Source organism: Mizuhopecten yessoensis, unplaced genomic scaffold (genome assembly GCF_002113885.1).
Source record: "Mizuhopecten yessoensis strain PY_sf001 unplaced genomic scaffold, ASM211388v2 scaffold5379, whole genome shotgun sequence".
In the NCBI taxonomy this organism is placed as follows: Eukaryota; Metazoa; Mollusca; class Bivalvia; order Pectinida; family Pectinidae; genus Mizuhopecten; species Mizuhopecten yessoensis.
The window spans coordinates 9,466-32,818 of record NW_018406020.1 but is presented as its reverse complement, the minus strand read 5'-3'; the positions used below and the strand labels follow the sequence as shown (position 1 = coordinate 32,818).

General features: G+C 37.9%; 1 protein-coding gene across 1 annotated transcript; it reads left to right on the top strand.

Annotated features, from left to right (window-relative positions):
• Positions 1–10,145: 10,145 nt before the first annotated feature.
• LOC110450625 (ficolin-3-like) lies at positions 10,146–23,151 on the top strand (the record flags this gene model as incomplete). The annotated part of the gene is made up of 5 exons (XM_021498241.1): positions 10,146–10,437; positions 20,819–20,940; positions 21,368–21,464; positions 22,416–22,580; positions 22,922–23,151. Coding segments are annotated over exons 1-5 (906 nt in total), but the record flags the coding sequence as incomplete, so codon positions are not given.
• Positions 23,152–23,353: the final 202 nt, after the last annotated feature.

The window sequence follows — 23,353 nt, the reverse complement described above, 5'->3', positions numbered from 1 at the left end:
GGTTAAATGGCTTATTGCAAACCAAATTACATTGGATTTGAAGTAACTTTGAAGACCTGAAATTCTAGCGAGATGAGATTTTAATCTTATAGAGTTACATTAATATTTTTTGTTAGAAACCCTACTTTCATTTGTAATGGATATAAATGGTTGGATTTACTTTACACGTGTCATGTATCAATGTGATATTAAACAGTACGGTATTATCTGTCTGAAATTATATAAGCGAGTGATTATACGGTTCTTTAAAAACAGGGAGTGTAAAGTGAAAAATTAGCAAACCTAATAGCAGCTGTAGACCTATTAAGCTGTATCAGAACATTGGTGCTTCGCTGCATAGGCCGTTTATGCGTCTATTGACGTAATCAGGGATATCATTGCACTCCTGCATCAACGTTGTTGCGCGTTCTTGATGGTAACAAGGCTTATTTGGGCGGCGTCGAACTCGTTTTTCCTTGGCATGTACTACTGGTGACATAGATACGGTCAATCCAAAAACGGACATTTCAGAAATGTCTTGCTAACAGTACTGATGCGTTTGAATGTGTTGCTTTGTTTGAAAACATCGTCCGCTCCATGACATTGCCAAATAATGGACAAGAACTGGTTACAATTTAACATCTCGAAAACAGAACTCGGTCAGTTTTTTCGTTGACAATAATAAGCATTGTATGTTAACCACAGAAATACCACAGAACCACCCTGACGCCGATACTATTGAAATGGATTCGCTCGAGGAAGCAACAGTCAGCACAAAGATTTCTAATCAACAGAACTCTTTCTACTACAAACTAAATCGTTATCTTACAAGCAATACTTTTCAGGCTCTCTATACGGTAAACATACCACATTGTAACCTTTTTTGGTAATTGTTGAGTATATATCTGCCGTTAGCGCACTGGGATAAAGTCCTTTGTTTCTTTTTACAATGCCTTTAGTACAAACAAAATCTTAACAGAATTGATCAATTTTTTATACTTAAAATACATGTATAACTACACTTACCACTGGTCACTCAGTCGCCTTCCATGTCTAGTCAATACAAAATGGGTGGTAGCCCCTTATTGACTGCTTAATTTATATTTTGCTTAAAAAGTAACTTTTTATTGTCATAAATTAAACGAATGTTTTTCTAGTTAGATGTATATATTCCAATGGTAAAGCACGTTTGATTATTAATACTTACTTCACCTGTTATAGGTTTGAACTTCTCTGCTGTTGTTATATACGTCAGTGGAAGGAGTCAATGATCATAATATTCTGTAGATTATCACAGGGCCTATTTTCCCCTATCAGAATGCATGCTATTATTATTTTTATTTTATTTTTAGAATACACTTATATTGTATAGGAATTACATCGAAACGTATTTGAGCAACAGGCAATGCCTATAAATAGTCCTTTTGTTAAAAGATAAACAGTGTATACATATAATATTTTTGGTAGCGGTATACAGTCCTTTATATTACAGATAAATATTGATATGAAACTAAATGAATTATTTTTGGGTGACAGTTTGTTATAATTCTAATACCAAACCAGGGCTGCTACAAATAACGGCAAGAGAGTCAGGCATGAGTTGAAGACCATCACAGACAAGTTGCCCAACAAATCACAACATTCTGAGCCGAAATCCCACGCCCGTAGACTAGCCAATCAACACAGGCTACGCTACAATAATTGACCAAAAACTCAGAAAAAATGTATAATACAAACGTCTAGTATCAAAAATAAATCCAATAAAACCTCCAAAATAGATATATTCAAATTAACATCAAACTTTGAACTTGAAGATTAAACATTTGATGAAAAATTATCACGCAGACCAGATTTTGAGTAAGGAAAGTTAGCCGTTTGTTTCATTTAGAGACGACAATGGAGGAATAGGTTATCGCAGTCTTCGGTAGGATAACTACACATATAGACATGATTTATTGTTTGACAAAGACCTCCTTTTTGTCACCGTGATATTTAAAAACGACAGTAAAATGGGATTAAGCATCAGTATCAGGTGTGTATCATTTTTTTTCTCTCGTTAGGGCTTACATTGATATCATTGTGAGAAACAGACAACTTGTATCGTTCCATTCAAACATAAAAATCGAGAAAAAACTAGTATTATAAAGATGCGTCTTTGCTATTGTTACATCGAATAGTCTATTGTGACGAAAGTAATATTTTTCAGTGTAATAATTGGCATATGCCTGAATAGATTGATACAAAGTAATTTTTAAAGTAATATTTTAATGAAGATGTCCTTTTTGATTGAATGTTAATAAGTACATGTATGACTTGTTTTAGAGTTACAAATAGTGTTGCTACAAATAAGTCATTATCATTTGACCAAACTATAATATGTAACAGGGCATAGTTTGAGATTCTATCTTAATTCTATTTCCTATTTCTGTTAAAACAATAGGGCTTTCCTATGATAATGAGTGTATGTAATAATCGAGTATTGTAGCTCCATGTAGCTTACATCATGTACAATGTATAATGTTTGTTTTACTCAAAATTATCATTAATCCGCGCTGATTCTTGAACGAAATGCCAGGATGTTAATATTTGTGTGGTGATTAGGTAGTACATCCCGACATTGGGAAAGTCCAATATCGAATAAATAACCAACTTTACGCTGGTTAGTTAGTAATTTTTCGGTACGTTTTGGTAGGGTTTATTACGGGTTATCAGGGTTTTAAAGAAGATGAGCAAGATTTAGCAAGAATACCACGGTTCTTTGTGTAGCCTATAATCACTATCTCAGACACAATTCGTGAGGTCGTCCAAGCTGGTACTAAGGAGTATGGTAAACTAGTACTGTCTTGAAGTGAATTACAGTGCGGCTTTGAACTCTATGGCACTATCGCCAGGTTTTCGGTTACATGGATTGACGCAAAAGGCTGAAAGGATGGATCATCTACCAGTGCAGATACAAGAGATTCTACTCGATATCAGTGCTGACACTGGTAGATGAGGACTAAACTTGAAACATCTAGTCATCTAGATTCTGACAAGTAACTAACATTATTAACATTTGTTTATTGTAACCACGTCCCAGAACGACCCCCGTAGTCGTAAGTGATGTTACTTGAAGTAACTATACTTTTCGTAATGATATACTACACCTACGTACCATTTTTTTTCTTTCAAAACAATGAGTGAGGAAGTCAGTCAGTATATACAATTTGACCGATTAGAGGCCACGGCGGCCATCCTGGTTGTAAAAGATGGTCAATGAGGTCAATGTACTGTTCGTGACGACATACAATACCTACATATCAAATTGAAACGAAATCGGTCAATGTATTAAGTTCGACCTACAGAGACCGTGTTGGCTTTCTGGGAAAAGCAGAGGCCAAAACATAGGTGTCTTGCAAATGTTTACCAATACTCATATGAAATGTCATTGGAATACGCCTTGTAGTTTCATAGGAAATGGTGGGTCACCGTTCGGCTAATCAGAAGAAGAATGTGATAAAACCAATAAGGTCGCAAAATCATTTGGGTTGAGAATGGGACAAACAGTTCTGCATGCAACGATCAAATATTCAATATGACATATTTATATGAGTTTGGCAATCAAGCAAGATTCAGTAGGACTACAACCACTTACGAGGTTCCAGAGAGATTGTAAACCAGAAGCATACCTTATTATTCTGGATACTGACGCCGTGTTAACGACATGGCAGATGCAGCGATTATTTCTACCTTTTCAGGGACTTAGATCCGGTGAATAGGTTGGATAGTCAAACGGTACTACCTTCTCTTGCTTCAAAAACGTCTATACACTATTGTTTTTGTGGGATGAAGCATTGTCGTGAATCTACTTTTTTAAGAGTCTTTTGACAGACTTTGTTACGTTGTCGATAAATCATGGCAGTGATACCGTTCCCTTGCTTTCACGGTATCTGAACCACAGGCCCACTTGAATTGAAAAAAAATGGCATACAAAACCTTCTTGACGCTTTTCATAGGTATTGCAGTCACTTCTTTTGGCTTTATTTCAAAATGTTTTTATTTCTCGACAACCACTCTTACAATGATTGCACATCTGGGGTTCAAAGTAAGAAACCCAAGTATAATTCCCTGTAAATAATTCAGATAAATGTATCGAGTCGCAATTAACGTAACGTTTCATTTTATTTTTAGCACATTTTAAACGTTCGACCATACGTTCAGATGTCAGCAATAGAAGACCCTGTCACGGTAAGGTACGAGGAAGTAAGACAGATTTGGAAAACGCTGACCATTACCCTTAAGGTACGAAGGGGTAAGGCCGGTTGGGAAACCCTTACCTTAACCCTGTCACGACAGGAACGGGGGAGTAAGGAAAGTCGGGATACGTTAAGCCTTACTCTGTCACGGTAACGTAAGAAGATTTCAGAAAGGTTGGGGATCCCTAACCCTGCCACGATAGGTACCAATGAGTATGGATGGTCTGGATTCTTCTATTTGTGGCTCTTAATATACATCCGCCAGTGCTACGGTTTGATAAAGAGGAGTATAAATTACCTGAAATCGTGACTTCTCCAGGGTTTGACGCAGAAGTTAAAAATCTTGTTGTATACTCCCATTATTTGCTGGTCAAGTTTTGTCAACCTTGGCCGTAAAACTGATCCTTTGGCAGCGGGACGTAAGTTTTCAACTCAATGTTGATTTTAGTATTGATGTTACAACTTTAAACGCCGTTTTTCTTTACAGAATCCAATTGATTTATGCATAATATGCATTACCGTATTTAATGTGGAACAGCTTAGCCGATTATGCACTTTCCTCTCATCGCATGCAATCATAACAAACACACTTTACTCATAACCAATTTGAGATTATACAGTTCTCTTACGCTTGAACCAATTAAGTTTCCATTCTTGGCTCCAAGCATCATCGGTGAGTCCTAGAAAGACGAAACATGCGTAATTGTGGATACATTTTTAAACGTGGAATCACGTATGTGTTTCTTACGTTTATCTTTCTCCATGCTACGGAAGACAACCGGTATGTTTGGTTACTACAACTTAAACAACGTTATGTCGAAGTGCAAAATAATTCTCCCACACTTCATTTTCTTTAGTGAGATCGAATAATGGTCTTGTTTTTACGTTAGTTCACTTGTATTTTTATAGAAATCACATAAAACACCTATTGGTTTCCTTCACAAGAATACCTTTGTGTAGTCTAAAATGAGGCCCGCTCACATTAACTATGCTCAACAAAGGATAAGAGACTCATAGGGTTTTAATAAGTATGATGTATAAATGAGGACTATAACTCATTCCGAATGTATTTAATTCTTTTTTTTATGTAGCCGCGATGGAGATGAAACAAAGATTTGTCAAAATTAATATGGTTCACAACGGGAAGATCCATTAAATGCGCTGCTTGTCTCCGTGATAATATTTACAGATATGTATCTTTTGTAACTATGAAATATCAACGATTCGATGAATAAATTATTACTGTTATTGAATTATTGCCTTATTGCCCACTGGTAAGCTTAAATGAGTAATATGCCCGAATCTTAATCATAAAATATTATATATAAGGTCACCAACCGTAACGAGCACGGATCGACTGTTACAGAGCGTTAACTGAGTGAATACGACCTATCTCACAAACATGACTGTTACCCTTACAGCAAAGGAGTGAATTGATTCGCGTTTATAAAGTAACAATTAATACAACATGTCCATAAGGTATAGTCACGCGTGACAGTAAACACAACCATCAGCTGGAAAAACTATACGTTTACGCTTAAAACCTTTAAATGAGATTCTGAGAGCCAAGGAATAGGACTAAAACCTGCCTGCAGATTCATGAACTAACTGCAAAGTCGTGTTCATGGCAATGGCCTAAGGAAATAGACCTAGTAAACCATGACTATGGGAATCTTAACGTTTATACTGATAACCCTTCTCTCGGTGGAGGCCATCTCTTACACTTTTACACGGCTGTTGCGTGTATCAATCGGAGAATACACGGACGCAAGTCTGGAGCGATACACGAATGTACCGACCAATGTTGACTGTGCGAAGCAGTGCCTAGGACAATGCGCGGCCTATTACTACTCTTTTCCCACCAACGTATGTCAAACATATAGTCGTGAGTTTTGTCAGGACTTGGGAGCCGCCTCTACAAATTCCAGCGTACACTATTTCACCAGAAACAGTAAGTAAATAACATCAAGTTTATAAAACTAACAAATATATTTCACTGAAACTGTTATATATTTAACATACAATTGTTTTTTGCATTAACAGTCAGCAGTCAGTACCATTTACCGAGGTATTGGAACCATCTAGAAGAACTTTTCCACGAGGCCGCGTACCTCGGGGAACAGTCCATCCGGTTGGTCCTTACACCGCAGGAAATTAGGGTGTTCGTCTGCCGCCGCAATTGGTAGAGAAAAAAAATGATTGAAAGGTTTGAAGATATTAAAGACAAAGTATTTTTGCTGTTAGTTGAAAACTTTGACCCAGAAACATAATTATAGGTGCGGTAAGAATAGTGAATGTGTACTGATCTAAAATGTAAATTTCTTTATTTAGTGTTTGTTTTTCATCAGTCAAGTTAATCAAGTAACAACACAGTTGTTTCATGCTTTTCAAATCAACGATCAAATCATTTTCCCGAAGAGTTGGTACCCACCAGCAGAACTATTTCCCGAGGCTAAAAGAAAAGTGAAATTAGTTTGGCTGTTATCTGAAAGAGGACGAAAAACTGTTGTAGGGTACAAGGTGTAAGTATGTCTATAGTACATAGAATACATGGTGTTGTATTGTCTTTGTTGTCTAGTAACATCTACAAACGTTGTTTATGGTACGTAATGTACATGGTGTAGAGTTGTCAAATTGTACAATTGTAATTAGTTTATATGGTGAAAAGTTGTCTACTGAACAATGCAGAGTACTTTGTGTAAAGTAATGTATCGGATATAATGCACATGCTGTAGAGGTGTATGGTACGCAGTGTACAGTGTGAATGGTTGTCTATGGTACATAATGTACACGATGTAGAGTTGTCTGTGGTACATAACGTACACGGCGTAGAGTTGTCTATGGAACATAACGTACAGGGTGTAGAATTGTCTATGGTACATAATGTACTTGGTTTAGATTTGTCTATGGTACGTAGTGTACACGGTGTAGAATTGTCTGTCGTACATAACGTACAGGGTGTAGAGTTGTCTATGGTCCATAACGTACAGGGTGTAGAGTTGTCTTTGGTCCATAACGTACAGGGTGTAGAGTTGTCTATGGTCCATAACGCACAGGGTGTAGAGTTGTCTTTGGTACGTATTTGACATGTCGTCGGAAACGTCTATGATATGTAGAATACACGGTTAATGGACGTCATTGGTGAAATGGTTATCCTGTAGGATTAACACGGAACTAGTGACTCAACATAGGAGCAATCAACATCCATATCACTTCACTCAATATACCACATATAAGCTGTTTTTATTATCACACAAGGGATAATCTGACATAAAGCTGTTTCCTTGACACAAACTTGGCTTTGAATATAATGGTTGTCATTTTCGCATGTTTTGTTGGGCTTTTTGCTACTAGTTCGTCAGTCCAAGGAGACCGGTCATTACCCTTATCCTATTAAAGGTTCGTCCTCACCCATTTGTTATTATCTCTTCGTTTAATTACATGTCATACACGTGTCTAAGTCTTCGCGATATTTCTGTTAAAGATGATGTACAAAAGCGGGAACTGACGTTTGTTGTATTCAACTGTTAAACGACACCATAAAACCATCATACCGCATGAGTGTGTTTACACTGTGTCAAGATCTGCTATCAATGTAAATATCTCGAAAGTCGTGATTGTAATCAATTTCCTGAATAAAGCAAAAATAGTTAAACAGGAATCCTGCATGCATATTAATTGTGAATAAAAAATGACGCTTTAAAACACACCGACATGTGTCATTGTCAGATATCGAATTTCAACATTATCTAAATGTTAAAACATGTTTTGTTGCAATTGTTAAAAAATACATTTTCCAATCAAAAATAGAAAAACAACAATCCACATTTTATATTTTGAATCATTTTCCAAATTTCAAACGCCGGTCCTAAAAATGTCGACATGGATGTTTGCGAACGTTAACTTTCCTTTCATCATTAGTTCCTCTCCTTGCTTACAAATGTCGCATATTACATTTCGTCCACCTCTTTGACAGAACTTTCTTAGAATAATATACATTGTAAGTCGCCCCTTTATCAGACACAATCATAAAACAATTATATATTACCAAATTAACATCAGCATAAACAATCAGTAGTAAATGTTTTTGTTATATATAATGACATGCTCACGTCTTGCTCTGTGTTATAACTTGTGACATGTAATTGTTCAATGTTTGTGCGTTGTTTAAGGGGCTGATTGCCTTAACACAAATAGTGAAATCCTTTACGCTGTTATGTTTTGAGCTCAGACATTGTTTGTCCTTGAGAATTGACGATATAGTACATTTGTGTTTTTCCTACCTAAATATTCTACATATTGTATATGTGGGATATTTGTATTCCTTCTACATGTTTACTTTCTGTCATACTCTAATAGTGTTCCTCCTGGTTTTTGTGTCACTTCCCTGATTTATGCATAATATGCATTAACGTATTTAATGTGGAACAGCTTAGACGATTATGCACTGCCACCGTGCTTTCTTGTTTCTTTGTTGAAAACTCCAGTATTTAATTTAGAAACAAATTGTTTGGGTTTCAATTATACTCAACGAAGTGATAGTAATGCAGATGTTAAGTGATATCAGTTTCATACTCATGTATACGTTAAATCATGCCAGTGAAACAATCCGATAGTGATAGGGAACATATCATTTATACCAAAGCATACGTCAGTACAGCCTCTTTAAGTTATGGATATGTGGGTTTATATCCTCATAACAAACTGATGTACTGACAGACTCAACAACACACTGATAGTAGATGTAATATAGGCGTTTAATTATACCCAATGATTTCTACATTGGAAGCAAATGTGTCGCTTATTCTGTTCTTAGATCTATTCCTTACCTCTCATCGCATGCAATGATAAAATAAACACTTTACTCATAAGCAATTTGAGATTATACAGTTCTTTTACGTTTGAAATTCAAATGATTGAGGACTTGTACGCAGCTCCCTTCTGTTTCAACAGTAAATAAGACCAATTAAGGTTCCATTCTTGGCTCCTAGCATCATCAGTGAGTCCTAGAAAGACGAAACAGGTGTAATTGTGGATGAGTTTTTAAACGTGGAATCACGTACATTGTATGTGTTTCTTACGATTATCTTTCTCCATGCTACGGGAGGCAACTGGTAAGTCTCGTTTACTACAACTCAAGTAAGATTATGTCGAAGTGCAAAATAATTCTCCCACACCTTTCTCTAATCTAAATTGAGGCTCACTGTGCTTCGTCATACGATCACATTAGCTATGCTAAACAAAGGATAAGAGACTCATAAGGTTTTAATAAGTACGTTGTTTAAATGAGGTTTATAACTCATTTCGAATGTATTTAATTACTTTTCTATGAAGCCGCGATGGAGATGAAACAAAGATTTGTCGAATCGTGTGTTACTTGATTATTGAAATACACGTTAAGATGGTTTACAACGTGAAGATCCATTAAATGCGCTGCTTGTCTCCGCGATAATATTTACAGATGTGTATATTTTGTAACTATGAAATATCAACGATTCGATGAATAAATTATTACTGTTATTGAATTATTGCCTTATTGTCCAAAGGTAAGCTTAAATGAATAATATGCCCGAACCTTAAACATTCAATATTATATACAATGTCAGCAACCGTAACGAGCACGGATCGATTATTACAGCGCGTTAACTGAGTGAATACGACCTATCTCACAAACATGACTGTTACCCTTACAGCAAAGGAGTGAATTGACTCGCGTTTATAAAGTAACAATTAATACAACATGTCCATAAGGTATAGTCACGCGTGACAGTAAACACAACCATCAGCTGGAAAAACTATAAATTTACGCTTAAAACCTTTAAATGAGATTCTGAGAACCAAGGATTAGAACTAAAACCTACCTGCAGATTCAAGAACTAACTGAAAAGTCGTGATCATGGCAATGGCCTAAGGAAATAGACCTTGTAAACTATGACTATGGGAATCTTAACGTTTATACTGATAACCCTTCTCTCGACGAAGGCATTGTCTTACACTTTTACACGGCTGTTGCGTGTACCAATCGCAGTATACACGGACGCAAGTCTGGAGCGATACACGAATATACCGACCAATGCTGACTGTGCGAAGCAGTGCCGAGGACAATGTTTGGCGTATTACTACTCTTTTCCCACCAACGTTTGTCAAACATATAGTCGTGAGTTTTGTCAGGACTTGGGAGCCGCCTCCACAAATTCCAGCGTACACTATTTCACCAGAAACAGTAAGTAAACAGCATCAAGTTTATTAGACTTAACAAATATGTAAAATATAAACTTTATTTATTTTACAACAATTATGAAACAAGTTATTTCAACTTATATTAATCACTCTTGTTGGCTCGTATGTTAGCGCGTGGGGGTCTTAGTGTTGGAGAAAACCGGAGTACCCTGGGGAAACCCATGTGGTCGGGCAGGTGACGCCAACCTTTTTACGTCCGATCAGGGAATCTAACCCCGGACGCCGTGGTGAAAGGCAAGAGCGCTATCCACTGCACCAACCGACCACCCTGAACAAAAATATTTCACTGAAACTGTTAAATATTTAACATACGATTATGTTTTTGCCTTAACAGTCAGCAGTCAGTACCATTTTCCGAGGTATTGGAACCATACATTTTTCCCCGAGGCCGCGTACCTCGGGGAACAGTCCATCCGGTTGGTCCTTACAACGAAGGGAATTAGCTTTGGCTGTTAACTGTTAGATAAATTTACGTAGCACGCGTCAATTTCTGTTGACTGGTCACGTGTGTAACTAGTGTTTGCTACCCTAAGACTGTTTGACTGGTCACATGCGACATATGTAATCGAACGCATCTAATTTTCAAACGTCCTCATGACTATGAAGAAGAATGCAGGGTGCTCGTCTGCCGCCGCAATCGGTATAGACAAAATGATCGAAAGGTTTAAAGATATCGAAGACAAAGCATTTTGCCGTTAACTTAAATATTGTGACCCAGAAAAAATATTTATAGGTGCGGTAAGAATAGTGAATGTGTACTGATCTAAAATGTAGTTTTCTTTCTTAAGTGTTTGTTTTTCATCAGTCAAGTTAATCAATTAACAGCACAGTTGTTTCATGCTTTTCAAATCAACTATCAAACTATTTTCCCGAAGAGTTGTTACCCACCAATGGAAATATTTCCCGAGGCCGAAAGAAAAGTGAAATTAGTTTGACTGTTTTTCTGAAAGAGTACGAAAACTGTTGTAGGGTACAAGGTGTAAGTATGTCTATGATACATAGAATACATGGTGTTAAATTGTCTTGGTTGTCTAGTAACATCTACACACGTTGTTTATGGTACGTAATGTACATGGTGTAGAGTTGTCAAATTGTAGTGAAAAGTTGTCTGATGGACAATGCAGAGTACTTTGTGTAGAGTAATGAATCGGATATAATGTACATGGTGTAGAGGTGTATGGTACGCAGTATACAAGGTGAATGGTTGTCTATGGTACATTATGTTCATGGTGTATAATTGTCCATGGTACATTATGTACATGGTGTAAAATTGTCTATGGTACTTAGTGTACTTGGTGTAGATTTGTCTATGGTACGTGGTGAACACGATGTAGAATTGTCAGTGGTACATAATGTACATGGTGTATAGTTGTCTGTGGTGCATAATATACATGGTGTAAAGTGGTCTGTGGTACATAATGTACATGGTGTAAAGTTGTCTGTGGTACATTATGTATACGGTGTAGAGTTTTCTATGGTACATAATGTACACGGTGTAGATTTGTCTATGGTACATAATGTACACGGTGTAAAGTTGTCTGTGGTACATAATGTACATGGTGTAAAGTTGTCTGTGGTACATAATGTACACGGTGTAGAGTTTTCTATGGTACATAATGTACTCGGTGTAAATTTGTCTATGGAACATAACGTACACGGGGTAGAGTTGTCTGTGGTACATAATGTACATGGTTTAAAGTTGCCTGTGGTACATAATGTATATGGTGTAGATTTGTCTATGGTACATAATGTACACGGTGTAGATTTGTCTATGGTACATAATGTACATTGTGTAGATTTGTCTATAGTACATAATGTACACGGTGTAGATTTGTCTATGGTCCATAATATACACGGTGTAAAGTTGTCTGAGGTACATAATGTGCATGGTGTAGAGTTTTCTATGGTACATAATGTACACGGTGTAGATTTGTCTGTGGTACATTATGTACACGGTGTATAGTTGTCTGTGGTACATAACGTACACGGTGTAGATTTGTCTATATACACGGTGTAAAGTTGTCTATGGTACATAATGTACACGGTGTAGATTTGTCTATGGTACATAATATACACGGTGTAAAGTTGTCTGAGGTACATAATGTACACGGTGTAGAGTTTTCTGTGGTACATAACGTACACGATGTAAAGTTTTCTGAGGTACATAATATGCATGGTGTAGAGTTTTCTGTGGTACATAACTTACACGGTGTAAAGTTGTCTGAGGTACATAATGTGCATGGTGTAGAATTGTCTATGGTACATAATGTACATGGTGTATAGTTGTCTGTGGTACATAATGTTCACGGTGTAAAGTTGTCTGGGTTACATAATGTACATGGTGTAAAGTTGTCTGTGGTACATTATGTACACGGTGTAGAGTTTTCTATGGTACATAATGTACACGGTGTAGAATTTTCTATGGAACATAATGTACACGGTGTAGAGTTGTCTGTGGTACATAATGTACATGGTTTAAAGTTGCATGTGGTACATAATGTACATGGTGTAGATTTGTCTATGGTACATAATGTACACGGTGTAGATTTGTCTATGGTACATAATGTACATGGTGTAGATTTGTCTAGGGTACATAATGTACACGGTGTAGATTTGTCTATGGTACATAATATACACGGTGTAAAGTTGTCTGAGGTACATAATGTGCATGGTGTAGAATTGTCTATGGCACATAATGTACACGGTGTATAGTTGTCTGTGGTACATAATGTACACGGTGTAAAGTTGTCTGAGGTACATAATGTGCATGGTGTAGAATTGTCTATGGTACATAATGTACACGGTGTATAGTTGTCTGTGTTACATAATGTACACGGTGTTAAGTTGTCTGAGGTACATAATGTACACGGTGTAGAGTTGTCTGTGGTACATAATGTACACGATGTATAGTTGTCTGTGGTACATAACGTACACGGTGTATAGTTGTCTGTGGTACATAATGTACACGGTGTAAAGTTGTCTGAGGTACATAATGTACACGGTGTTAAGTTGTCTGAGGTACATAATGTACACGGTGTAGAGTTGTCTGTGGTACATAATGTACACGGTGTATAGTTGTCTGTGGTACATAATGTACACGGTGTAAAGTTGTCTGAGGTACATAATGTACACCGTGTAATGTTGTCTGAGGTACATAATGTACACGGTGTAGTTTGTGTATGGTACATAATGTACACGGTGTAGAGTTGTCTGTGGTACATAATGCACACGGTGTATAGTTGTCTGTGGTACATAATGTACACGGTGTATAGTTGTCTGTGGTACATAATGTGCATGGTTTAAAGATTTCTGAGGTACATAATGTACATGGTGAATAGTTGCCTATGTCACGTAGGGTACATGGTGTAGACTTTATACATGGTGTAGAGTTGTCTATGGTACGTATTTGATCAGAAACGTCTGCTATGTAGAGGTCACGGTTAATGGACGTCAGTGGTGAAATCCTGTAGGATTAACACGAACTAGTGACTGAACATACGAGCAATCGACATTCATATCTCTTCACTCAATATACCATATATAAGCTGTTTTTATTATCACACAAGGGATAATCTGACATTAAGATGTTTCCTTGACACAAACCTGGCTTTGAATATGATGGTTGTCATTCTCGCATGTTTTGTTGAACTTTTTGCTACTAGTTCGTCAATCCAAGGAGACCGGTCATTACCCTTATCCTATCAAATGTTCGTCCTCACCCATTTTGTATTATCTCTTCGTTTAATTACATGTCATACACGTGTCTAAGTCTTCGCGATATTTCCGTTATAGATGATGTACAAAAGCGGAAACTGACGTTTGTTGTATTCAACTGTTAAAAAGCGACACCATAAAACCATCATACCGCATGAGTGTGTTTGAACTGTGTCAATATCTGCTATCAATGGAAATATCACGAAGGTGTGATTTTGTAATCAATTTCCTGAATAAAGCAAAAATAGTTAAACAGGAATCCTGCATGCATATTAATTGTGAATAAAAAAATGACGCTTTAAAACACCGACATGTGTCATTGTCAGATATTGAATTTCAACATTATCTAAATGTTAAAACATGTTTTGTTGCAATTGTTAAAAAAATACATTTTCAAATCAAAAGTAGAAAAACAACAATCCACATTTTATATTTTGAATCATTTTCCAAATTTCAAACGCCGGTCCTAACAATGTCGACATGGATGTTTGCGAACGTTAACTTTCCTTTCATCGTTAATTCCTCTCCTTGTTTACAGATGTCGCATATTACATTTCGTCCACCTCTTTGACAGAACTTTCTAAGAATAATATACATTGTAAGTCGCTCCTTTATCAGACATAATCATAAATCAATTATATATTACCAAATTAACATCAGCATAAATAATCAGTAGTTAATGTTTTTTGTTATATGTAATGACATGCTCACGTCTTGCTCTGTGTTATAACTTGTGACATGTAATTGTTCAATGTTTGTGCGTTGTTAAAGGGGCGGATTGCCTTAACACAAATAGTGAAATCCTTGCTCGTGCTACGCTGTTTTGTTTTGAGCTCAGACAATGGTTGTCTTTGAGAATTAACGATATAGTAAATTTGTTTTTTTCCTACCTAAATATTCTACATATTGTATATGTGGGATATTTGTATTCCTTCTACATGTTTACTTTCTGTCATATTCCTATAGTGTTCCTCCTGGTTTTTGTGTCACTTCTCTGTGTATTAGCAATTTCTTTGAGAGCGTGGCCACGACCTAAGTTTGACCTATATTCGCAGGATAAAAATTCGTCGATGAAGCAGTGTGTTTGTTTGTGTTTTACGTTTGATTAACAGCTATGGTCATTTAAGGTCGTATCAGGTTTTGATGGTGGAAGCGATGAAGAAGTAGCCGCTGTTGTACGATAAACAGGAGGATTTCCATTTTCCGATTGCGAGCTTTCCCTTTCTTGATAGAAACTTCCCTGAAACGCATGTTTATGGATAGATATTACATATGAGACACACATATATCCTCAAACCCCACTTCCACTACCTTGTACAGACCTGTTAGACACAAACATCACTTCTTACTTACTTATATATTTTAATGCAATATTAAAACAAGTAATTTAAATTATATTTAAAAAGATCAGAGCATCTTGGTGAAAGGCGAGTGCGTTATCCACTGCGTCACCAACGTACCCTTGACTTGACTTGAGCCATATTGTTGTGTCCAATTTGGTACAAGGGAATTTTAGACAAGTTATAACAAAACTACAACAAGTTATAAAACCCTTCACAACAATTCAATCGTAAGTGGTTCCATGAACAGGCACTTTACCATAGGATAAATCCTTTAATCTCAGCAGTAATGTTGTGGCTCTTTTTCGTACAATTATTCTAGAAGCTCAATTTCTTCTAATTTGGGTTGATTCCAAACACTCACCGCGTATTCGAGGTCAAACTAGGGCTTTCAGTAGTTGGTAGGACATAGTATACAGTTATTTCATGCCTTTTCAGGCAACAGTCAAAATTATATTCCCGAGGTGGCGGGATCAATCAGGTGAACTATTTCCCGAGCCGTAGGCCGAGGGAAATATTTCACCGAATTTATCTCAACGCCGAAGCATGACATAACTGTTGTGTTACTTGTATTGTTGACGGCATTACACTTGTTATAACAAAAACAGACATTTTTTTATTATTGTTTTCAACAAAATGTCCATTTGTTGTCCAGCTATAAGGAATGTGGATACTTTTAGCTGTACATGCTTAGAAGTCAAACTTATTTTATTACCATTGATATAGAGAACCAGGTAACAATTTCATTTACATAAATAAACGGCCCCCTTATGAGTCCAACGATTCTATTAGTCTAGTGTGCCTCTTGTTGTGTATGACATGCACAGCTGAGGTTTTGGTCGATGGTTATTTTATTGAAAGAAGCTTGTACTTATGTGGGTGGGACTGAACTAGCAATATACTGGACCATTTCTATAGAGCATCTAAATCATATTGTAGAATAGCTTGTTCTTGGTATTCATTTCCCTATATATTTTACTATCATCTGCGAAGACTACAGATGAAGATCATTCGTCATTGACGTATATGCCCAACAGTACCGGTCCGAGGACACTGCCTTGTGGTATTCCATTCAAAACTGGATACGCCTTTGATGATGTACAGCTGACAATGAGTTTTTGTGTTCTTTCACTTAAAAAAATGCTCTATCCATTTTGTTATTTGTTTACTTATCCCGTAGCTAGCTAACTTTTTTTCAGCAGGCGCCGGTGCAATGTCATGGCAATTACTGAAAATATACAAACCTGGTATTGGCGTGTTGATTGTGAGGTATTTATTTTTAAAGCCTCTACCGCAATAGACACCAGAACAGTTAACCACACCCTGACAAGGTAATAAAAGCTCTCGATGCGTGACATAATCACAGGATGACATTAACGGACTTTTTATATTAATCCCTCGTGTATGCTTTATTTATATCAGTAACTTCGTTGGTTTACATTTTTCCTCAAGTACTCTGTCTATATAGAAGGGAATATAATTATTTTTAATAATATTAATCCCTTCGGACAGGTCTTTTGAACTATCGTGATCTACGAATAATGAGAAATATACGTACACATGTACTCAGACAAATCGCTCTTTGTTTAGGATCACGTGGCCGTGATAATACTCATTGACTATGACTTATCAGCCTACAGTTAATAAAAGATCAATTCATCCGACGTCATTCGCAATATCACCATTTAATTATTGACAAACAAAAAATCAATAATAAAATGTAACTAAACAATAAAAAATCAAATAAATACGTAGTAATAAACAGACATACCCGCGAAGCGAAGATAATACCGAAGCGTCAACAAATCATAATTCGAACTTGATAAACTAGGGCAAAATATGAAAAAGGACAAATTTAAATGGCAACAAATAAGGAGAATAATACCATGGATCCCGGAAAGAAAACGTCTTCTTCTTCACACAGAGGGATGGTGTAGAGACAACAAAACCGCAAGACACATTCTTGAGCATGATCATAAGCATTGACCTTTATATCCCTCATAGAAATAGCATAGGTCCCTATGAGATCATGATTGCGTCCATAAAACACAGTTTTCATCAAACCTCCATCTTTAGAAACCATGGATGTTACTATCAGGAAAGGTAAAATAAGCGATTGGAACGTCGAAATCGAAATTTCCTTGTATCTGTAGTCAGTAAATAAATGTTAACTGAAGGCTTTCTTTTACATAATTGTTTCTGCAGAAAAACCATGTTTATGATTTTAAAAACTGATATCTCAACGGTGAAAAACATTAGCCTCGATTTTGTCGTTGGATACGATGTTTCTGCATGTTATATCCGTGTCTTACACAAGCAATGTCTACCTCGTAATATCTGATATTATTGATTGCCTGTAACTTCCTGAATTCTCCTTCGTTACTGGTGGAAATTTATGCTGACTTTTGTTTGAATTTTGCATCTCCTCAGTTCTTTATATTTCTTCTGTATCGACTATAAGCTCGGATATTTACCTGTTTGCTACTAAATGCATCACACTCTCCCTGCTGATGCAATAGTTTATTTTGCCTTCGTTTGTGAACACAATTATATACTTTGTCCCTAAGTGTTGTCACTGTAGTGCGCTTTGACCCTGCGTGTTGACACTATAGTAAACTTTGCCCCTGAGTGTTGACGCTGGGGTATACGTTGACCATGAGTGTTGACGCTGTAGTATACTTTGCCCCTGAGTGTTGACGCTGAAGTATACTTTGCCCCTGAGTGTTGACCCTGGCGTATAATGTGCCCATGAGTGTTGGAGCTGTAGTTCGCTTTGACCCTGGGTGTTGACGCTGAGCTATACTTTGCCCTGAGTGTTGACGCTGGGGTATACGTTGACCATGAGTGTTGATGCTGTAGTATACTTTGACCTTGAGTGTTGAAGCTGTAGTTCACTTTGATCCTGAGTGTTGACGCTGGGGTAAGTATACTTTGACCCTAAGTGTTGACGATGTAGTATACTTTGCCCCTGAGTGTTTACGCTGTAGTATACTTTGCCCCTGAGTGTTTACGCTGTAGTATACTTTGCCCCTGAGGGTTGACGCTGTAGTATACTTTGCCCATGAGTGTTGCCGGTGTATTATACATTGGCCCTGAGCGTTGACGCTGAGCTGTACTTTGCCCATGAGTGTTGACGCTGTAGTTTGCTTTGACCCTGTGTGTTGACGCTGAGCTGTACTTTGCCCATGAGTGTTGACGTTGTAGTTTGCTTTGACCCTGTGTGTTGACGCTGAGCTGTACTTTGCCCCTGAGCGATGATGCTGTAGTATAATTTGCCCCTGAGTGTTGACGCTGAAGTATACTTTGCCCCTGAGTGTTGACACTGTAGTATACTTTGCCCCTGAGAGTTGACGCTGTAGTATACTTTGCCGCTGAGTGTTGACGCTGTAGTATACTTCGCCCCTGAGTGTTGACACTGTAATATACATTGACCCTGAGTGTTGACGATGTAGTATACTTTGTCCCGGAGTGTTGACGCTGTAGTATAATTTGATCCTGAGTGTTGACGCTGTAATATACTTTGACCCTGAGTGTTGATGCTGTTGTATAATTTGCCCCTGAGTGTTGACGCTGGAGTATACTTTGCCCATGAGTGTTGACGTTGTAGTTTGCTTTGACCCTGTGTGTTGACGCTGAGCTGTACTTTGACCCTGAGTGTTGACGCTGGGGGATAGTTTGCCCCTGAGTGTTGACGCTGTAATCTACATTGACCCTGAGTGTTGACGATGTAGTATTCTTTTCCCCTGAGTGTTGATGCTGTAGTATAATTTGACCCTGAGTGTTGACGCTGTAGTAAAATTTGCCCCTGAGTGTTGACGCTGAAGTATACTTTGCCCCTGAGTGTTGACACTGTAAAATACATTGACCCTGAGTGTTGACGATGTAGTATTCTTTTCCCCTGAGTGTGGACGCTGTAGTATATTTTGCCGCTGAGTGTTGACGCTGTAGTATATTTTGCCCCTGAGTGTTGACGCAGTAATATACTTTGACCCTGAGTGTTGACGCTGTAGTATACTTTGCCCCTGAGTGTTGACCCTGGGGTATAATGTGCCCATGAGTGTTGGCGCTGTAGTTCGCTTTGACCCTTGGTGTTGACGCTGAGCTGTACTTTGACCCTGAGTGTTGACGCTGAGCTATACTTTGACCCTGAGTGCTGACGCTGGGGTAAAGTTTGCCCCTGAGTGTTGATGCTGGGGTATACTTTGACCCTGAGTGTTGATGCTGTTGTATACTTTGACCATGAGTGTTGACGCTGGGTTATACTTTGTCCCTGAGTGTTGATGCTGTAGTATACTTTGCCCCTGAGTGTTGACGCCGGGGTATAATGTGCCCATGAGTGTTGGCGCTGTAGTTCGCTTTGACCCTGGGTGTTGACGCTGAGCTGTACTTTGACCCTGAGTGTTGACGCTGGGGTATAGTTTGTCCCTGACTGTTGACGCTGGGGTACACTTTGACCCTGAGTGTTGACGCTGGGGTATACTTTGACCCTGATTGTTGAAGCTGGGGTATACTTTGTCCCTGAGTGTTGAAGCTGGGGTATACTTTGACCCTGATTGTTGAAGCTGTGGTATATTTTGTCCCTGAGTGTTTAAGCAGGGGTATACTTTGACCCGAGTGTTGACGCTGTAGTGTATTTTGTTTCTAAGTGTTGACGCTGTAGTATACTTTGACCTTGAGTGTTGACGCTGTAGTTCACTTTGATCCTGAGTGTTGACGCTGGGGTACACTTCACCCCTGAGTGTTGACGCTGGGATTTACTTTGACCCTGAGTGTTGACGCTGTAGTATACTTTGACCCTGCGTGTTGACGCTGTAGTTCGCTTTGACCCTGAGTGTTGACGCTGGGCTATACTTTGCCCCTGACTGTTGACGCTTGGGTATACTTTGACCCTGGGTATTGAAGCTGTGGTATACTTTGACCCTGATTGTTGACGCTGTAGTATAATTTGATCCTGAGTGTTGACGCTGTAATATACTTTAACCCTGAGCGTTGACGCTTGGTTATACTTTAACCCTGAGTGTTGACGCTGTAGTATACTATGACTGTTTGTTGCCTTTATTGTATAAATTGTCCTTTTGACTTGACGCTGTAGCGTTTTGAATCTTTGTATGTCGATGTTATGGTATTTCCCTTTAGGGGTGTTGAGGATATGACACATGTGGGCATTTTGTGTCAACGCGGAAGAATATACATGTTGTATGATTTTTTTCTATTTTACTGTTTACGCGTAGTTTTTTTTTTTTCAAAGATTAAAACTCATCATTTAGATTTGGCCACAGCTGCTATGTCAAGTGTGTATTGGTTATGTAGATTACCAGACGTGCAGTGACGTACATGGTAGCTGTTCCTCTGGCTGGTATCCGATCACTCCGTCTCCTGGTCAGACCCTCGAAGTCTACTGCGATCTGGACTCTCCCCTGGGACCATGGATTGTACGTAAATGCTGTGAATGGGTGTGAATGTGGTAGGACAGATACAGACAGCAATAATCAGCTGCATTACTTAGCGGGGCTCATTGAAAGGTGCAGGTTATGTTAGTGAACCAAACCTGCTTCTAGGTCTGTTAGCAGTCGAGCAAAATTAATTGTTGTTTAGTATATGAATTTATTTGAACTGAATCAAAATAAATGCGATTCTGTGCGCGTCTCCCCGTATTAATATTCCTCTTTTGTCGTAAATTTTTGACTATGTATGTGTACAAACATAGATACGTGAACGATTCTTGAAAAAAGTCGGACATTGGTATTACTCATCGTAATCCATTACCCTTCAGTCCGGGTTTATATACTCATTTCAAGTTTTTTTTAGTTTTTTAGTTTTTATTTCATGATAACGCATACCTTCTGGTTTATTTAACAGGTAATACACAACCGCCAAGACGGAAAAGGGAACTTTTATCGGGGTTGGAATGACTACAAAAATGGCTTCGGAGATCTTTGTGGCAACTTCTGGATTGGTAATACTTGGAATCGTATAGTTAAACATATATATTTTATAATGCCTACGCTATAAAGATATTACAAGGTGCATCTTTGACGTATACAAAATTATCGATATGTAATTAATTATCCTCTTGACTTTATACATATTCCCCCGTATTAAAGGAGATGCAGCTAACACTAATATATTTGTAAACAAACGTCGCAGGTTTCATCTCATTCAATTCATTTCTGAGACAAGCATTAGTTTTCGAAAAAAACAATTGGCTGCTGAAGTTTGCCGGTTACTGTTTATATACGTGTATGACATTCTTATTTTTCTTTCAGCTGATAAACAGTTTCTCTACTTTTGTCATCTTGTGATCAAATTATTCTGCAGACGTTAAGCTCACTCTGATTTATTGACGGACGGTAGGACACATGATGCCTCGGCTAAATTTGTGGTTGGAGTATATAAAGGAATAAATGCTGATGTGACATTCGTGAATTAACTTGTAATAATGTATTGGCAACCAATGTCAAAAACTGCAAGTACATGTTGTCATATTGTTTAATTAAAATAGTATGCCTTATGCCTGGACATCGTTTAACGCGGCAAGCCTTTACTAATGCCTTTTAAAGGTTATACGATGATAAACAAAGAACTAGTTCCTGGATAACGGTTTCTATGTGAGAACTTCCATTTGCCTCCTTTATAGCTACTGTAATGAGAGATATACTAGGTGTCAGTCCTCGGGTTTTTGAATTTAAGTGAGAAGTAAATGAGATAATACACAAGCTGACTGTCTAGGATGCATAGTTTTACGTGAGAACTTTGTTTATTTACAGATAATGAGATGAATCACCAACAAACAGTCCTCTGATACATGATTTTACGTGAGAACTTTGTTAATCTACAAATAAAAATAAAATACACAAGCTGACAGTCTCATGTTCATGGTTTTACGTGAGAACTTTGTTAATTACAGGTAATGAGATAATACACAAGCTGACGGACCTCGGATACACGTTTATGCGAGTAGAGCTGGAAGCCTGGGACGAGTCTAAATGGCATATTGAATACGGTACGTTCAGCCTTGCTGACGAGGCTGACAACTATCGACTCCAGGCAACTGACTCCTCAGGAAACGTTTGTAAGTTTACAATTTCCTCACATCGTTGTACTGGTAAAAGATCAACATTCCCTTAATTGAGTGTATGCTAGTATGGTATTCATACCTTGAATGTTGAGGTCTTAATCGAGGTCTTACATTGTAACTAATAAATGCTTAACTAATTTTACCGGCCTTATTGACAATCATGACACTGATTTACATTCCAAAATATATTTTCATTGGGTTTTAGGCAGAAAGTCGCCACCCAATGTCTAACATAAATGCTGCCTTCGTTATTATGCTTTATCGGGGAACGCTTGTCTTATATCATATACATATATTGTGAACGGTTATATGTTGCTATATATAAACTTTGACAGATAACGCCCTAGGCTATCACAACGGTCGTCAGTTCACAACTTTCGACTCGGACAACGACGTTTGTGGACATTGCAACTGTGCTGTGGTTAGCCATGGGGCTTGGTGGTACGCAGCCTGTGTCGACTCGAACCTCAACGGGTTGTACAAGGAAGACCTCGGCAACGATATAGCCAACTCCATGCTGTGGTACAATGTGTTCCAGGGCAGATCCCACGTTCCGATGAAGAAGGCAAGAATGATGATTAAAAAGCCGTAGTTACAAACTCTGGGAGGCTCTATGTTTGGGTTAGCTGATGCTTCTGTCGTGAGACTAGACACATATAAATACTGTATCTTAACGTATGGTATTACGTTAGTGAGATGAAACCCGTAAGGGCGGATTAATGTAGGCGAAAAACCCTTCAACCAACCAACCAACCAACCAACCAACC